The 18,568-nt window shown below is 36.0% G+C and overlaps 2 protein-coding genes across 2 annotated transcripts in view; both read right to left on the reverse strand.

The window, feature by feature from the left end:
• Positions 1-4,607, reverse strand: part of LOC136037997 (FAST kinase domain-containing protein 4-like) — a gene marked incomplete in the record, with an annotated part of 31,258 nt that extends 26,651 nt beyond the window's left edge. The window contains 2 exon segments of the mRNA XM_065720911.1: positions 210-677; positions 4,502-4,607. Of these exon segments, the coding sequence (XP_065576983.1) occupies positions 210-668 (459 nt within the window).
• Positions 4,608-9,400: 4,793 nt separating this feature from the next.
• The window catches only part of LOC136037998 (uncharacterized), a 41,180-nt gene continuing 32,012 nt past the window's right edge, over positions 9,401-18,568 (reverse strand). Inside the window, exons 6-7 of the mRNA XM_065720912.1 lie at positions 18,326-18,442; positions 9,401-9,668 (exon numbers count right to left, since the gene is read on the reverse strand). Of these exons, the coding sequence (XP_065576984.1) occupies positions 9,492-9,668; positions 18,326-18,442 (294 nt within the window). The 3' untranslated portion in view covers positions 9,401-9,491. The remainder of the gene's footprint in view (positions 9,669-18,325; positions 18,443-18,568) is intronic.

An 18,568-nucleotide genomic window follows, 5' to 3' on the forward strand; every position in this document is an offset into this window, starting at 1 on the left:
ATAATGGGCATTCTCAATTTAGATGGCTTCATCAGTTCTAGAATAGAGATGGGTCAAACAAGTCGCCATTCCCTTTTGTAATTCTGAAACCTCTTTTCACACCTTCCACATCTGAGCTACACAGTACTGACAAATCTGAATAGCAGAAGCCCCCATCACAGCATACACTCAATATCTTGAAGGAGTTGAAGGAAATAAGAAACAAATACCTGTATAATTTGACCAACAGGACTTCGCTTAATTGCTTGTAATAGCCCACTGACAATAGTACTTCTTGATTGCTTATCAAATTCATATCCAACAGATGATAAGAACAACACTGCATTAGATATATTTGATACAGATAAAGCTTCAATGTCCTTTAAAAACAAGGCAACCAATTGTTTTAATTCAACTTTCTCAGGCTTTAGAACACCTTTACCATGCAAAGTAACTATTGATTTTAGCTGGTTGAAAACATTAATAATCTCTGTGGATGATATTTCATTAGGATTCACTTCATGAAATATGAGTTTGATTTTTTCTTTTGGTGACAGTTTTTTTGTTGAAAGAATGTCATTTTCATTTGCAGCTGGAACTTCTGTAGATCTTAATATAGTTAATGCAGTAGAAAATGTTCTCCTTATAGCTGACTGTTGAAGAAAGGCACACACTGCAGGTCGATGCATGAGAATCAGCTGAAAAAATAGAGCATATGTTAACACATTGGCAGAAAAATCATGATGAATCTTCTGTAAATCTTAATACAGTGCTTGTTAGTTATCCCAACCACACTCAAGAAGTAATGTTAGGTTAATCATGATAAAAAATATCAAAATTTGACGAAAATATAAGTACTTTAGAAATTAATTATGGAAACTACAACAGAGAATTGTGGAAAGCAGGTCAAAGAGAATGCATTATATTAAATGCCAAACCAACTCTATATACTAAATATTCAATAAAAAAATACCTGTATAGTAGTTTATCTCACTGAGACTAAGCTAATTATCTCCAAATACAGACAGAGAAACAGATTTTACTCAAATCAAGAACTTGAGTGTGGAGGGATAACTACCAAGTACCCTTAATACTATTAATGCAACATAAAATTTCCTACTCAAGAGGCACACAGTGCAGATCAAGGCATGTGAATGGGCAGAAAAACATTGATGGAGAAAATGCAACTAGCATGAATTCAAATAATAGGTGTACTTTCAATTACGTCCCTAAAAAACAATTTCATGACATCTCTTCTTCATTGATTCATCACAGTGGACAAGGGGTCATTCTAAGAAGCTCATAAAGGTCAACACTCAGAGGAGGGAATGCCATCACTTCCTAACCAACCAGGTAGTAGACCAGTGGAACTGTAACATATGGACCAGCAACCCCCCTCCCCCTTACAGAACTCAGAACCAAATCCCTCGTTTGTTCACTGTAAAAAGTTAAAATAAGAATCTCTTATATGTCTTAAGATTTTAAAGTGTAAATCCATCATCTCATAGAATTTGTGCCTTTTGGCACAAGTTTTACAGCAAGCAAAAAACGATACTTTTTACTTTTGGCACAAGTTTTACAGCAAGCAAAAATGATACTTTTTACTTTTGGCACAAGTTTTACAGCAAGCAAAAATTATATTTTTTAAACTATCAAAATTGGATTCAAAAATGTAACTTTTGATTAAAGCCAATTAGAAACCAAATTTCTATAACTAGTTTGGTCAACAAACTAGAGGTGAAAATCCTTGTTGTAATAAATCTTTTGCAAGGAGGTTAGGCCATATGTTAGATAATTAAAAGAAGAGTTGTATTGCAACATTTCTGAGGTCAGTCTACCCAGTGCTCAATTTAGAAATCTGGGTTGATTCTGGATATATAAGGTAGACCTGGAAGTCAGGAGAGTATTCAGTAAAGCTCTGTCTTTGATGTGCATTATACTGCTTACTCATATTGAAGTCATTTTACCTGAAGTTGTATATGAAGTAAGAAAATAAAGTTATTGTCAATAATTGTGTTTGTCTTTGAGTCAAGGTATCAGATATAGTTTCTATTGTCTATTGGATCATTCCCAAGGGAATCTGCCCAACTCAAGAGACCTGAATATCATGATGGTGATTCTGTATCCATGGTTATAGAGGTTTGTCAATAGAACTCTCCCAATCTATATCCCTTAACTACTAAGCTCCAATGCTCATATCTGAACATCAAAACAAAATAACTTTATAAGAGCCCCCCCCCCCCATAACAGGAAATAACTTTATAAGAACCCCCCCCCCCCCCCGTAACAGAACTCCCTGAGCAATCATACTGATCCAGTAAGACTGTCAAAGAATTCAAAGTGTCACTTGACAAGGAGTGGAGCAATAAGGAATGGAGGCTGGAATAGGACACCTTGGAGTCCCAGCCCAGAGCATAAACTCTAGTCAATAAAACCAACTCAATATTCAAAACAATTCTGACTTGATCCATGTGGCAATTTTTGAAGAATTGCTGAGCAATGCTACAGGATGGAAAATCCTTCAATTGCTCCAAGTTGCAATTTATGGTAAAACTAAAAAAAAACAACCTCAAACAAGGTTTTTTAAATAAATATAGAATTCAGATCTTTCCCCACTGCCTGCAGGGCTCATGGACTAATATGATTTGCTCTACAAATAATGTTACCTGTAAGCAAGCCCACTTTACACATATGGAGGAAGAGGGTCAATCAGATAATGGATGCACTTCTGGAATTCACTTTCTAAGTGCTCTACATTTACCTAAAAATTATTCATTAGCATGCCTCAACTTGTCCCTACTTTAGCCAAAGAATCCTTTATACATTTACTAAACAAAATATCTAAATCTTAGACAGACTTGTAATTCAATCCCAAACAAGTAGTGTGAAGCAGAATAGTTCTATATAGATAGGTGGGTGCACATGATCTTTTTTTCTTGGTTTGACCTTAACTACCTTAATTCCCGTTTTAGAGCCAATCAAGATCCATGAATATTGAAAATATTTTGTTTTTTTTAATATTAAAAAAAGTTTTCAAACATTATGATCAGCCAATCCTAACTACACCTACCTTAGTCCCAATTATCAGCCAATTTTCACTATCTTATACAACATATATCATGCAAAAGATTAGGAGCATTTAACCCGTGTTTAGAAAAGACACATTTTAATCTTAATGTTTGTCCAAGAGCTAGGGACATCCACAAGCATAATTGTGGGTAACCCAGGGATATTCAGAAGCCATACATTTCTACTTATAGACTCAACTTGACAATTTACTTGTCTCATTAAGTATGGCCTACAGCTACAAGATTCCTTAACTGACATAGGAACAAGATGAACATACAGCTTGATTCTTTCTTTTTGGCTATTATAAAACAAACTAATCAATTCACTTGCAAATACACCCTCATCCCTTCTGATAGTCCCACATGTAGCCCTAATAAAGCATTTCTCTACTACATCAATCTGTTCACACACTAGGCTAAAGGCTAGCTCATAAATTAAACCCGTTACTTTTTCAATCTGTAGTTGACATCCCTGCATGATTAAGTGTTTAATTTACCAAAATATTACTTGAAATAACTCATAAAGTGCATAACAATGGAAGAAAACATGATAATCTGATAAATAAAAACATCATGTAGCCTAGCATACATTATCAAGTAAGAAATTTTGTTATATTAATGTATTCTTTTAGTTTTTATATATTTCTTGGACTATAATTGGAATCACAAGAGAGGGGAATGCATGGTAAAATTCTAGTTAATTGACTTCTTGCTATCTTAGAAAGGGTTTAGGTTAGGAAAATTAAACTTTCAGGGATGGGCCTACAGGCTAAATTATGTCCCAGGAAGGTAATTTGAAGTGCCTACCTCAATTCCTTCTCCCTCTAGAGGGCCCTGAAATTTGCCTACATGACAGCTCTATGCCTCTTGATATTTTGACAAAACAACATTTTACCTTAATTTTCAGTTACTAGTTGCTTTTTCTCTGCCTTTAGATCTGAAAATGCAATTCCTGTCATTGGAATAGAATTTTGAGCCATATCAAGGTTTTATTTCAAAATTTAGGAAATGTATATGCAAACCTTATAAAATGGGATTGGGCAAAGTTATGAGGCTGAAAACAAATTTTGTTTTACTACAATTAAGTGGGATATCTATTTTGCAAACTTTCACTTTATAACACACATTTTAAGGTCATCAAAGATCAAGGCCTTCTAGAGGGAGAAGGAGTGGAGCTAGGTACTCCAAAATAACTCCCAGGGACATAGGCCTACTTTAGCCTATAGACCTATCCCTGAAAGTTTCATTTTCCTAACCTAAACCCTTTCTGAGATAGCAAGAAGTCAATTAACTAGAATTTTACCAAATGCATTTGCAAGGGAAAGGATTACAATATTTGGAGAGCATAAAATGGGAATCAAGTGGTATGCTCTCCTTGTCCAAAGGAATCTTGTGTATATTTATCCCAGCCTAAAAAAATGCCCTATCAACAATGAGTGAAATTGACATGGTACCAGAGGCCTGTGAATAGTAACAATTGACAATCTAAGGACTACTCTATTTTCAAATCAACTTCTCATAATTTATCATTTGTTTCTTCCAATTTACCGGATTTAATTTATATAGCTACAGACATCTATAATTTGAAAGCTAATTGAAAAACTGGTGATCCTAAGCAAGAGTCACTACATTTCGAACTTTCAAGTACTTAACAATTAGCATTCTTCTACTTTCAAAAAAAAATTGCTCATGCTAGCTGAACGATACACAATAAAAACCTATCATTACTAAAGGGAAACTAGGAAAAATTCTTAGCCACAAAACTGATTGGTACTATGGAAAAAGCCGATCAGTTTTATCATTGTACCGATTGGTTACGAGCGTCAATTTGTTGATCTTGGTGTTCTAAGTAAGCTAATGGGCTAAATTACTTTGTAAAAGTCTGTCAACATTGAGTACTAAAAGGAAAATGGTTAGAATTTATGTTTGTGCTACATTTTAATGCTGTTCCTTACATTCAGGTGAAACAACTGTTTCTTATTATATTTATTCACTTTCAAGACCTATTATTAGCTAAGATCATGTCATTAGCTGTAATTTGTCTTTCCCTCCATCCCTGTGCTCTAGTTTCTGGCGTGTTTTATTGCAAAATTTTCATTTTTTTTTTTAATTGTAAACTTAAATTAAGGATTATCACTTTTCAGATTTTAAGGGACTCAGTGTGTCATGAAACGGCAAGATATTTGGAACTTATCTACGGTTATTTTTATCTTTCATAAAACAACCGTACAGTGCGATGCACTATACAAATAGTTTTAACTTGTTTTGAAATTCACATGCTAAAAACTATTGGAAAAATACCTTGAATCGATATTTTTTTATCGTAAATTAAGAATTTAAAATATATTCTTAACTGTTGCAACTGAGACCGTATTTTGCTGATTTTATTGCTCACTGTTCATCAAGACAAAAAAAAAATAAATTGATCAAACCAATACAAAAGCAGTAAATTTGGTAAGTGAATAACTTATTTAAGGTCAAAGATAGATTTTACTTTCTTAGCTGGAATTGGGGTGATTTGGTGAAACAACGAAAGTACAAATCTAACAAATTTCGCATCTTACCGCATCCATTCCAGAAAATTCATTTGGATTTCGGAAAAAAAAGATTAATGAAGTTAAACTTTGTACGAAATTTATCCAAATTATCAACCTCTTTTTTCAGATGTGGCATGATTTTGATTCGGCTTTAACTATATTTAATAGCCGAACTAATCACTACAAGACTTCCTTCGCTGAAGTTACAAACTGTACTACTGAATTCTAAACATTCACTACCAGATCTTGGAATAAGTATTGAATTCGAATCAAAACTTTGAATTCTGTTTTAGCTAATCCGTATTTTCTCAGATTCACCAAAATTCCAGACTTCTTGTAAAATTTTACGAGTCTCAACAAATACTGAACATTAAGCTTGGTGTGTATAATCTATAAAGGGAGGAGCAAAAGAATCGCAATTCAGATAATATGATTTATTGGGCATCGAAATTTTGAAAGAAGCTTAATTGCAGTGAATCATATGTTCTTCTTGTCAAGTGTTGCTAGCGTTGATATTCCTTTTGATATTAGACAAACAGTTAAGAACAAGAAATAGTCAAGAGGGCGGGGGGGGGGGGGTGTTGCAAGGATTGAAAAGTTTTAGTCTTGTTCAGAAGACTAAAATTGAAAAATAAAATTCCATTTTCATTCAATCAAATTAGCTATAAAAACCCTTACTTGAACTTCATTTAATAATCTCAAATACACTCATTTTGCTGGTATTGAAACAGATCTCTAAAACTTACAAAAATATCCACAACTTATTTATGAAGTAGGCGTGGACCAGTACTTGTTCTATTAAGAGTTTCTATTTTATATTATTATTTGAGAAAGATGTATTATTGGGTAAAAATCAGGTAAACTTTTAAACAAAACAAATACAAATTTTTTCTGAGGTAATAGACTTCATCCGATTGTTGCAAGGAGTCAATTGAAAGACATGTTTTCTCTTTTGTTGATCCATAAGAACAATAATAAGCTTTATATAGTTTTTTCCAACAAGGGCGTTTAACGTAATCATGTTATTTATTGGGGTTCTACCAATCAAGATTAGCGATTGTTGTTCAAGAACGTTATGCTCGCTTTAATCTCTCTCCATTTCATTTTAGTTTATTTTGATCACTTGGGTTAGTTCACATAGTTTGAAATGCTTAATTCTCTCCCAAATCCTATTTTTAAGTTTCGTAAAGCTTATTATAGATTTTATCAAGGTAGCAATTTTGAAAATGTTTAGAATTTTGGTTTGAGCCATTGTCCAATAGTAATAGGCAATGGGTACATCGATCCATGCATTAGAAACACAAACCCCAAAATCAGCAAGGCCTGGTTCAGCAATTAGTTGTTAAGTAGGAACAGATATCAAGTAGACCTGTATAGTAGCGCCGATATGTAACCATTAGAACTGCAACCCGAAAGACGAAAATAAAGAAATGGGTTGACAAAAGTAAGTTTTTCTATTGTGCGAAATTTAGTCAAAAAAGGTTTCACCTTTAGGACTAGGAAAATTAACCATATTTTAAAGTTGGATACTTTAAAGTTTGGATGCTTCAACTTCCAGTCAATTTTAAGATAAGTAAAATAACGAGAAAGTGCGATGTACACAAACTTTTGGGACACACCGATTATGGTATTTGGCACTGTTTGAACTTGAATCTGGGTTAACGGATAACACAATAAAAGTTTAGCACGGAGTTTTATTCCGGATAACTCAAAAAGTTCAGAAAACAAAAGTCTTATGAGTAAGTAGCTAAACTGATGAGAGGATTGTGTCACTTTTTTAAAACAAACTAGGCTAGTAGAAAATAGTAAGTAACCTAAGAAAACTTCAATCCATGATGTCTAGCATTCTTGGACCTGTTTCTATATCGCCAAGGAGCTGTAGAGAAAGGAATATTCTGATAACAGAAAAATGCTACACAAAAAATGAGACAAAACACAGTCAAAATATTTTGACCATCCAAGCAATTGAAACACATTCAAGTTCAACATGGCCAGGAGAATTCAATTATATAAACCAAAATTTCTCTGATCAAAGAAAAACTTCTGTAAATCAATTTTTCATTGATACAGGTTACTTTTAGGCTAACAATTTTCAAGTGAATTATTTTGGACCAGTCTGGAAGGGTAAACCTTCCTATTGCTTCTTGCGTACATCTGTTTATCAGGTATTTTCAAAACAGGGAAATAGTACGAAACACAATAGGTATTTCGAATATAAGCCAAAATGTGCGCATTATAGTAGATAAAGATATAATGTTCATCACTCATCGTTAATTACCGCTATTATAATAACATTATCCTCTTTTTGTTATAAAAAGTAATTGGTCCACTGTCTTTTAATTGTCCAACATTCATTATGGTGTCTAATTACTGCGATTCAAAAAGATGTAAAACGGAGTCTAGAAAACATTGCAGGGTATTATCGGTAATATGCCAAAACCCCCTGAGTATGAAAGGTTATTTTCTAGTTTTTTTTTGTGTTTAGTTTCACGGTAATAGCTAATCAACATATTATGTTTTTTGAGGCTTAACCCTCAGTTCATACTGACGCGACTTTTTAAAGTAAGAAAAGCTCACGGAGAATGGACGCAGGATATTGAAAGTTCTTAAGCCGAACTGACCAGACATAACAATAAACAACAAAGAGTGATAAAACTCTACAAAAAAAAGCCTCAAACGAGACGACGGCCAGTAGAGAGCTTTCTTTTTTCGTACCAAAATGGATATTGGTTCTAAAAGATTTAGGAATCACTGATTCCTTCTTGCAATTTTTTAAGAAAATTTGCTGATTTAACAAATTTTCATGTTTTTTAACCAAAGAAAAATAATGATTGACAGAAGCGACTAATTGTTGCCCGTAAGCTTGACGAATGAAAGTTCTTATGCCGAACTGGCCAGACATGACAATAAACAACAAAGAGAGATAAAACTCTGCAAAAAAAAACCTCAAAAGAGACAACCGCCAGTAGAGAGCAGTTCTCTCTACTGGTTGTCGTCTCGTTTGATGTTTTTTTTTTGTAGAGTTTTATCTCTCTTTGTTGTTTATTGGACGCAGGAGAATGCAGGAGTTGCAGCCGTTGCAGTTGTAGAGCCCCCCCCCCCAAAAAAAAAGCATAGGCTAGCCATGCCGCTATGCCTAGTTAATAATATTAAGCTTACCTTCCGTGTTCATTTCCCTAGTTATTTACTTCCAGTCTTAAGCATTAGACTTTTATTTGAATGGCCCTCATACCGTTTTTTATATATTAGGGGACAATTTCAGATAAATATGGTTAATTTCTCCGTTTCATCCATTGTACGATTTACAGAAGTGTTAATTAAAAATAACGGATCAGTTGAAATATCTCGATGCAGCCATTAGATCGTCATGACGAATAAACTTGCAGAAGTAAAGGAAGGCAATTTGAGGGATCAAGGGAAAGCAATATCTTTTCCTTGATATTTTTTACAGCATGAACCAAGGGCAAGTTCTTATACTGCATTTCCCCCATCGTTTTACACTCCACGCTGTAATGTACTTTTTGCACTTACGGTGAATTATAACTAAACAAATAGATAGTTGCAGATACTATCTTACTTCTCAAATATTAACTTTAAAGCATAATTTCTTTGAGGAACTTCATACTGAAACATAAAGTTATTGTGTTTATCCACATATATCTTGTTACTCATGGCAATGAAATAAAAAAATAAACAACCGAAAATGCTAGAAGAACATAAAAGTATGAGGGAATAGAAGTGTCGAAAGAGACGTTGTAACTTTAATAATAGCATTACACTGCTCTACCAAGGCCTAATGCACATGATTAAACCAAAAATGTCTATATATCTTTATTAAGCTGATCATCTGACTAAAAATTTAAAAAAAAAAAAAAAAAAATATATAAAAAATAAAGATTTCGAATGGTCAGACTGCTTGTCTTAGAGTGAGAAAATACAGCTTCTTTTCTGCTCTCCTGAGTTCATCTTTTAGCAGAGATATTTCATTTTTATAACCAGCAAGCTCCATTTTGGTTTTCTCATCACTCTTTTGGCAGCGTTCCAGAGCTTTTCTTAGTTGAGACTTCAGTGATTCATTTTCACCCTGAAAAAAAGATTAAAATTGGTTGCTTTTTCTATACAATGGAAAATGTTTTCCCCGAGCCCATAAGAACCAGGCCTCTTTTTTGGAAAAAAATCCTTTCCGGAAGGAGGAGCAGGAAACTGTTGGAGAATATTCTTAATTTCTTTTCCAGAAATCCTAGGGAATTGTTTCTTTCCAAAAAGAATACCGCTGACTAACCAAAGAGCAAAGTGGGATCTATGAATTATTTAGGCTTTGTTTTCCCTCTTCATTAAGCCACTTTGTAAGGAATGAATTGTTATAGAAACTTTGGAGGGGGTCATTCGATTGAAAATTCAAAGTTCTAGTGTTTTTTAAGGGTAAAAAACGATTGAAGCATGACCAGCACACCCCCTTTTGCTGCCTTTCCTCAAAATACATCCAACTAAAATCTTAAGATAACCGTTATTTCAGCCTAGTTGAAAGGTCCAATAACCATGTATCTAGGGATGAAATGACCCCGTTAAAGTCCTTGGGGCGAAGACTTTAAGTTATGCAGTTGCCTACCGTTTAAATACAGGATTTGTTATAGGGAAAGGGTGGCATGTTAGAAACTATTAATGCTACAACTACTAAAGCTGTGACTGCTACTACTATCGGGACAACTAAGGTATTAAGGTGAGACTTTCAGAGCTTATTGAGGGGGATGTTGCAAAAACCAAAACACAGTGTGCAGAAAAATACTATTTCCACTGCTACTACAACTATTACTTCTACTACTAAGGCTAAGGGTGTTAAGGTGGAACTTTCATGGGATTTTGAGGGCAATGTTTAACTAAATCGAAACACACTTTGTAATTCTTGAAATCGAAATGATTATAGTGATGCCAGACATGGTGTAAAGTCAGTTTTGAGATATTTTCAGAAAATTAAAGCGGGTAACAAGTCTGATGAAATAGTAGCAAAAATGGTTCAGTTTTTCCAAGCTGCTACACTAATTACGACAAGGGAAGATTCATGGCAGTAATCTAATATGTATACTTATCCTTCAGATCGAGTTAAGCACTAGGACTAAGTCACTCATCAGATAATAGCCATCTGTACTTGTGACGAAAAGAAAGTAGTGTATCCAAATTTCGTGATATGTAAGCTGGATGAGGCGCCCATACGCTCACATGAAGTTACAACCACACTACCTACAGTAGATGATCTTGTTGACCACCTAAGCGTTTTCAAATTAGCTCAGAATAAGGCTTATGTAAACCCAGGAGTTGCGAACGCTCACATTATTAGCAAAGCTCCCCTACTCTGATAATCTCAAATAACCCCCAAAAGGGTTCAATACGACTGACAATCGTGTCTTGAGCGCCCTACGACGATTGCTCCTTTCTTGAGTCTGAGGGCACTTATCAAAGACTGGGGCACGTTGGGTGATGACAAAGATACAGCTAAATCTCTTACCCATGCGTTAAACAGTGCTACCAAAGCCAATGCTAGGCTGAAGGCCCCATGCATAGTGGTATTATTAGACATGTTCTTAATGAGGTTCCACCAAACGATTTATGTTTCATGATTCAGCACTGCACAGAAGTCAAGACAATCCAATAAACATGCTCATTGAAGCTTGTTTTTGAAAGCATGGATGACTTACAAATGATAGTGAAATATCCTATATACATGAGCTAACTATATAATGCATATCGATACCTGTCGATGAGGTGTTTTCAGAGCCAAGATTACGATACCCTGCTAAGAACTAAAACACTGTTATTCAGTGTTCTCATTTTGCTGGTAATCAGGCGAAAAGAAAATCTGTCATGTTGTACAGATATGCTCTATGTAAGCAGTCAAACTACCCATACTACAGTATTTAAGTGCCCCGTGGCCAGATTTCATGGAATCTGAACGGCGGTATAATCAATAAACTCCGTCTAACAAAAAATTTAAGGTCTTGCAATAGTGTACTGTGCATACAAGAACATTTCCTGTCAGTTGAGTCCTCTTCCCTATTAAATGTCTACGATAAGATCTGATTTTCCGCTATGCCAGCAAAGCATTGGGGCAGAGGTAGACCTGCAAGCGGGCTGGTAATACTAATCAGTCCTTACGTTTCGGCCTCATCAAACAGTTCGTGGTAACAAACTGTGGTAAGGAGCGACACGGCTCAATAGTAAACGAAACTCTAAAAAACGAAATTTTGATGCTAAAAGATACATCAGAAGAATTGAATTTTAATGCTGATTCTAAATATATAAGTTTCATCAAATTTAATCTTTGTCATCAAAAGTAACGAGCCTGAGAAAATTTGCCTTATTTTGGAAAAGAGGGGGAAAACCCTCTAAAAGTCACAGAATCTTACCAAAAATCACGCCATCGCATTCAGCATATAAGAGAACCCTATAGAAAAAATTTCAAGCTCCTATCTACAAAAATCTGGAATTTCATATTTTTTACCAGAAGACACATCACGGGTGCGTGTTTATTTATTTTTTTTCCCCAGGGGTCATCGTATCGACCAAGTGGTCCTAGAATCTCGCAAGAGGGCTCATTCTAACGGAAATGAAAAGTTCTAGTGCCCTTTTTAAGTGACCAAAAAAATTGGACGGCACCTAGGCCCCCTCCCACGCTCATTTTTTTTCCAAAGTCAAAAGATCCAAATTTTGAGATAGCCATTTTGTTCCGCATAGTCGAGAACCATATTAACTATGTCTTTGGAATGACTCACTCCACGAAAGTCCCTGGGGGAGGGGCTGCAAGTTACAAACTTTGTCCAGTGTTAACATACAGTAATGGTTATTGGGAAGAGCAGAGACGTTTTCATGGGGATTTTTTTGGTTTGGGGTGGGGTTGAGGGGAGGGGGCTATGTGGGAGGATCTTTTCTTGGAGGAATATGCCATGGGGGAATAGATATTCAATGAAAAGGATGCGAGATTTTCTAGCATTACTGTAAAAAAAACAATGAAAAAATAAACACGAAAAAGTTTTTCAACTGAAAGTAAGGAGTAGCATTAAAACTTAGACCGAACAGAGATTATTACGCATATGAGGGGTTCTAAAAATACTTTAGCATAAAGAGCGAGGTATTTAGGAGGAGATAAATACCTTGCTCTTTACGCTAAAGTATTTTTTAGTAATTTCAACTATTTATTCCACGGCCTTTCTAATTCAGGGGTCATTCTTAAAGAATTGGGACAAAACTTAAGATTTAATGTAAAAGGTGAGGTATTAACGAGGGGACAAACCCCCTCATATACATAATAAAAAATATAAGAGCGTAAAAGTTTGTTACGTAAGTAAATTCTTAAGTTACGTATATTTTTTTACTAATAAAAACGTTCGTTAAAAATTAAAAGTTCTAGTTGCCTTTTTAAGTAACCGAAAAATTGGAGGGCAACTAGGCCTCCTTCCCCATCCCTTATTTCTCAATAATGTCTGATCAAAAATAAGAGAAAGCCGTTTAGCTAAAAAAAAAAAATTAATATGCAAATTAATATGCGGAGAGCCAAAATCAACAAGAGCTAAGAGATCATATGGCACTTGTGACGAGGCAAGAAGAGTTAAGAGCCAAGAGATCATATGATATGAGCTCTAACAAAATTCAATGAATCAATAGATTGATTTAAAAAGGAAAATACGAGGCTTAATGCCGGTCAGGATTTAAAATAAAAGCTCTGAGTCACGATGTCCTTCTAAATATCAAAATTCATTAAGATCCGATCACCCACTCGTAAGTTATAAATACCTGATTTTTCCTCTCCCTTTAGCCCCCCAGATGGTCGAATCCGGGAAAACGACTTTATCAAGTCAAATTGTGCAGCTCCCTGACACTCCTATCATTTTTCATCATCCTAGCACGTCCAGAAGCACCAAACCCGCCAAATCACTGAACCCCTCCCCCACAAATCCCCCAAAGAGAGCGAATCCAGTACGATTCTGTCAATCACGTATCGAGGACATTTGTTTATTCTATCCACCAAGCTTCATCCCGATTCCTACACTCCGAGTGTTTTCCAAGATTTCCCCCTCCAACTCCCCCTAATGTCAAACGATCTGGTCGGGATTTGAAATAAGAGCTCTGAGACATGAATTCTTTCTAAAAATCAAATTTCATTAAGATCCGATCATATATTCGTAAGATAAAAATACCCCAATTTTCACGTTTTCCAAGAATTCCGGTTTCCCCCTCCAACTCCCCATAACGAGAGAGGATCTGGTCGGAATTTAAATAAGAACTTTAAAGCACAAGATCCTTCTAAATATCAAATTTCATTAAGATCTGGTCACCCTTTCGTAAGTTACAAATACCTCAATCTTCAAAATTATCCCCCTCCAATTCCACCAAAAAGAGCATATCCGGTCCGGTTATGTCAGTCACGTATCTTAGACAGGTTTTTATTCGTCCCATCCAATTTCATCCTGATCTCACCGCTTTAAGTAATTTCTAAGATTTCCGGTCCCCCCCAACTGCCCCCCCAATTACGCTTGATCCGATTGAGATTTAAAATAAGAGATCTGAGTTACGAGGTCCTTCTAAATATGAAGTTTCATGAAGATCCGATCACTCCTTCGTAAGTTAAAAATACTTCATTTTTTCTTATTTTTCAGAATTACCCCCCCCCCCCCAAATAGATCGGATCCGTTCCAATAATGTAAATCACGCATGTAAGACTTCTGCTTATTTTTCCCACCAAGTTTCATCCCGATCCCTCCAATCTAAGTGTTAACCATGATTTTAGGTTCCCCCACCCCAAACTTCTCCCAACGTCACCAGATCCAGTCAGGATTTAAGATAAGAGCTTTGAGACACGATATCCTTCTAAATATCAAATTTCATTGAGATCCGATAACCTGTTCGTAAGTTATAAATACCTCATTTTTTCTAATTTTTCAGAAATAACCCCCCCCCAACTATCCCAAAGAGAGCGAATCCGTTCCGTTTATGTCGATCATGTATCTAGCACTTGTGTTTATTTTTCCCACCAAGTTTCATCCCGATCCCTCCACTCTAAGTGTTTTCCAAGTTTTAGGTTTCCCCCTCCCAACTCCCCCCCCAATGTCACCAGATCCGGTCGGGGTTTAAAATAAGAGCTCTAAGACACGATATCCTTCTAAATATCAAATTTCATTGAGATCCGATCACCCGTTCGTAAGTTAAAAATACCTCATTTTTTCTTATTTTTCAGAATTACCCCCCCCCCCCCCCCAAATAGATCGGATCCGTTCCAATAATGTAAATCACGTATGTAAGACTTCCGCTTATTTTTCCCACCAAGCTTCATCCCGATCCCTCCAATCTAAGCGTTAACCATGATTTTAGGTTCCCCCACCCCAAACTTCTCCCAACGTCACCAGATCCAGTCAGGATTTAAAATAAGAGCTTTGAGACACGATATCCTTCTAAATATCAAATTTCATTGAGATCCGATAACCCGTTCGTAAGTTAAAAATACCTCATTTTTTCTAATTTTTCAGAAATAACCCCCCCCCCCCCAACTATCCCAAAGAGAGCGAATCCGTTCCGTTTATGTCGATCATGTATCTAGCACTTGTGTTTATTTTCCCCACCAAGTTTCATCCCGATCCCTCCACTCTAAGTGTTTTCCAAGTTTTAGGTTTCCTCCTCCCAACTCCCCCCCCCCAATGTCACCAGATCCGGTCGGGATTTAAAATAAGAGCTCTAAGACACGATATCCTTCTAAATATCAAATTTCATTGAGATCCGATCACCCGTTCGTAAGTTAAAAATACCTCATTTTTTCTAATTTTTCAGAATTACCCCCCCCCCCCCAACTACCCCAAAGAGAGCGAATTCGTTCCGATTATGCCAATCATGTATCAGGGACTTGTGCTTATTTTTTCCATCAAGTTTTATCCCGATCCCTCCACTCTAAGTGTTTTCCAAGATTTTAGGTTTCCCCTCCTCTAACTCCCCCCAATGTCATCAGATCCGGTCGGGACTTAAAATAAGAGCTCTGAGACACAATATAATTCTAAACATCAAATTTCATTAAGATCCCATCACCCATTCATAAGTTAAAAATACTTCATTTTTTCTATTTTTTTCCGAATTAACCGACCCCCCACTCCCCCCCCCAGATGGTCAAATTGGGAAAACGACTATTTCTAATTTAAGCTGGTCCCGTCCCTGATGCGCCTGCCAAATTTCATCGTCCTAGCTTACCTGGAAGTGCCTAAAGTAGCAAAACCGGGACCGACAGACAGACAGACCGACAGACAAAGAGACCGACAGAATTGGCGATTGCTATATGTCACTTGGTTAATACCAAGTGCCATAAAAATGCAATTCAAAATTGTTCATAAATTAAATAAAAAAAACTAGTTTTTTTAAACTGAAAGTAAGGAGCGATATTAAAACTTAAAACGAACAGAAATTACTCCGTATATGAAATGGGTTGCCCCCTCCGCAATCCCTTGCTCTTTACGCTAAAGTTTGATTCTTTGCCACAATTCTACTTTTTAAAACCATTAAAAACTTTAGCGTAAAGAGCGAGGGATTGCGGAGGGGACAACCCATTTCATATACGGAGTAGTTTCTGTTCGCTTTAAGTTTTAATATCGCTCCTTACTTTCAGTTTAAAAAAACTAGTTTTTTTTGTTTAATTTCTTGTCAAGAACGAATGTTTCCTTGGTATAAAAGTTACAAGTCTGGTGACATATTGCTGCCGCTTACCCAATTGCGAAAGCAAAAATTTGCTAAATATTTGCAGCAGTGTACCACTTCATCTCATTGCATTGTCTTTGCTGGAGACGTCAACTGTGCTCTCTCAGCTAGAAATAAGCCAAAAGCTCAAATACTTCTATTTGTTTTGTACTATTTGACTTTTGTCTCGAATGACCATACGCATATCCACAGCTCGAGAGCTACTGGCTTATATAATTTTATGCTCTGTTCGAATGGTGCAACTGCGAAAGGGGACTATGTTGACTTCAGCGTTGCGCCATCGAAAGATTTATTGATATTAAACTGTTTTGTTACTCATAGTGTTCCCTTTGCGAATGACAAGTTAGCAAAATTACGCACGCAATACATTTTGCCAAGTGCCATGCCGTCCTTTACGCAAAATAAGCCTGAGTCAGAAATACCTCGTTGGTTGCTCAATCTGATCTTATAAAAAAGTTGCAAATCTCCTAAGCTAAGGTACCAAATAGGAATTATTATGACCAGTCAAAATCTGGCGTCATTAATGACGTATGTATACTACACGACGTGTAGCTAATTTTCTCGACAATAACTAGACTGAATGTATTCATGACGACATACAGCTCATACAAACAATTTCATGACGACATACAGCTCAGTCAACAGACTGTCAACAGTCAGTCAACAGACAAACAACTTATTTATATATATATATATATATAGATGTCGTGCTGTCATTCCCCTTTGAAAAATTTATCATGTGGAAATAAACAGTTATGCAATTTTCATTTACTACATGTAAGTGATAAGCTTCTGCAGAATCTACAGTTATTTTACTAAGTCATTTTTAACTCTGGTGTCGATCCCGAATCTTTCTCTATTAGTGCATTGACTCCTGCTACGAAAAAAGATGAAGATAGCCCATAGTGCTATTCTCATCCACCTATAACAGTTACATCTGTTCTTTTAAGTTGCTGGAGTTATTGGTGATCAAGGATGTAAATACTTACTTGTAATTGGGTCAGGACCGGCTGCGAGCCTTCCCTGGCATCCAATAATGGCATCCTGCTACGAAAAAAGATGAAGCTAGCCCATAGTGCTATTCTCATCCACCTATAACAGTTACATCTGTTCTTTTAAGTTACTGGAGTTATTGGTGATCAAGGATGTAAATACTTACTTGTAATTGGGTCAGGACCGGCTGCAAGCCTTCCCTGGCATCCAATAGTTCTGCAACAGTTGAGCTCCATCTTTGACGGTCTAGGGTCCATTCCTGCATGATTTCAGTTGATTGCGTGTGTCGTTGATCGACAGAGATCTGCATTGCTCATTTTGTTGTCTCTTACCACTTCTACAGCAAAAGTACAAACAAAACCCTCTGACATGGATGAGGGATGCCTTGTGCCGGCGATTTCGGCTTCAGACTCTTTATAAAATTCGAGTTGCGGGTTCTTTTTTCTCCATCTCAAATTCCAGCCCGCCTTCGAAATCATCTTATATACATAAAGAAAACTTCTATTCTTCGCCCTGTGGTGTCTACCCAAGACAGGCATAGGAAATCTTTTATATCCTCGTTCATCGAGCGGTACACTACAAACAGGTCGCGGGAAACAACCTGCTATCTTTTAGTGTTACGGGCAGTAAACATTTGTATCTAAATTATTTTGCTTGAATACTAGAACAACCAGTGTACAGTATGACAGCATCTTATGTAGCTATTGACCGTATAATTTTTAACCTTTATATTTATTTGCAATAACACAAATTTGGTTGTTTGAGCTTGTTACCTCTACCAGGATTCCAAATAAACCATTTATTCATTCAAAGCGACCCTTTAAAGCTGTATCACAGAAAGAGGTACCATTAGAACCACTCATTACCGAATAAGTATTTTTTTATATTATTATTTGCAGTGTCTGTCTGTCTCTTATCTGTGTGTTTTATCTATATGGAATATTTTAATTGATGTTTTTTTTTAATGATAGTCAAATAGAGAAAAACAGAGAAAGAGAGAAAAATTTTGTAGAAACTCCTTACTTTGGCTTTCGAAACCGTTTCGTCATTTTCATATTTCAATTCACGCAGCTGTTTTTGTAGCGTCGTGGACTTACTTCGATACTGTTCAGCAATAGTAGTTGCCTCCTCGACAAGTAACTAGAACAAAGTTCAAAAGAAACAATATGAAAATCGTAAAAAAAAACCTAGCCAGATATTGAAAAAAACCGTTCAAAGTATCATATATGGAAAATTCTAACAAATGATCTTCAAACACATAAAATT

The sequence above is a fragment of the Artemia franciscana genome, chromosome 17 (assembly GCF_032884065.1).
Source record: "Artemia franciscana chromosome 17, ASM3288406v1, whole genome shotgun sequence".
Lineage (NCBI taxonomy): Eukaryota > Metazoa > Arthropoda > Branchiopoda > Anostraca > Artemiidae > Artemia > Artemia franciscana.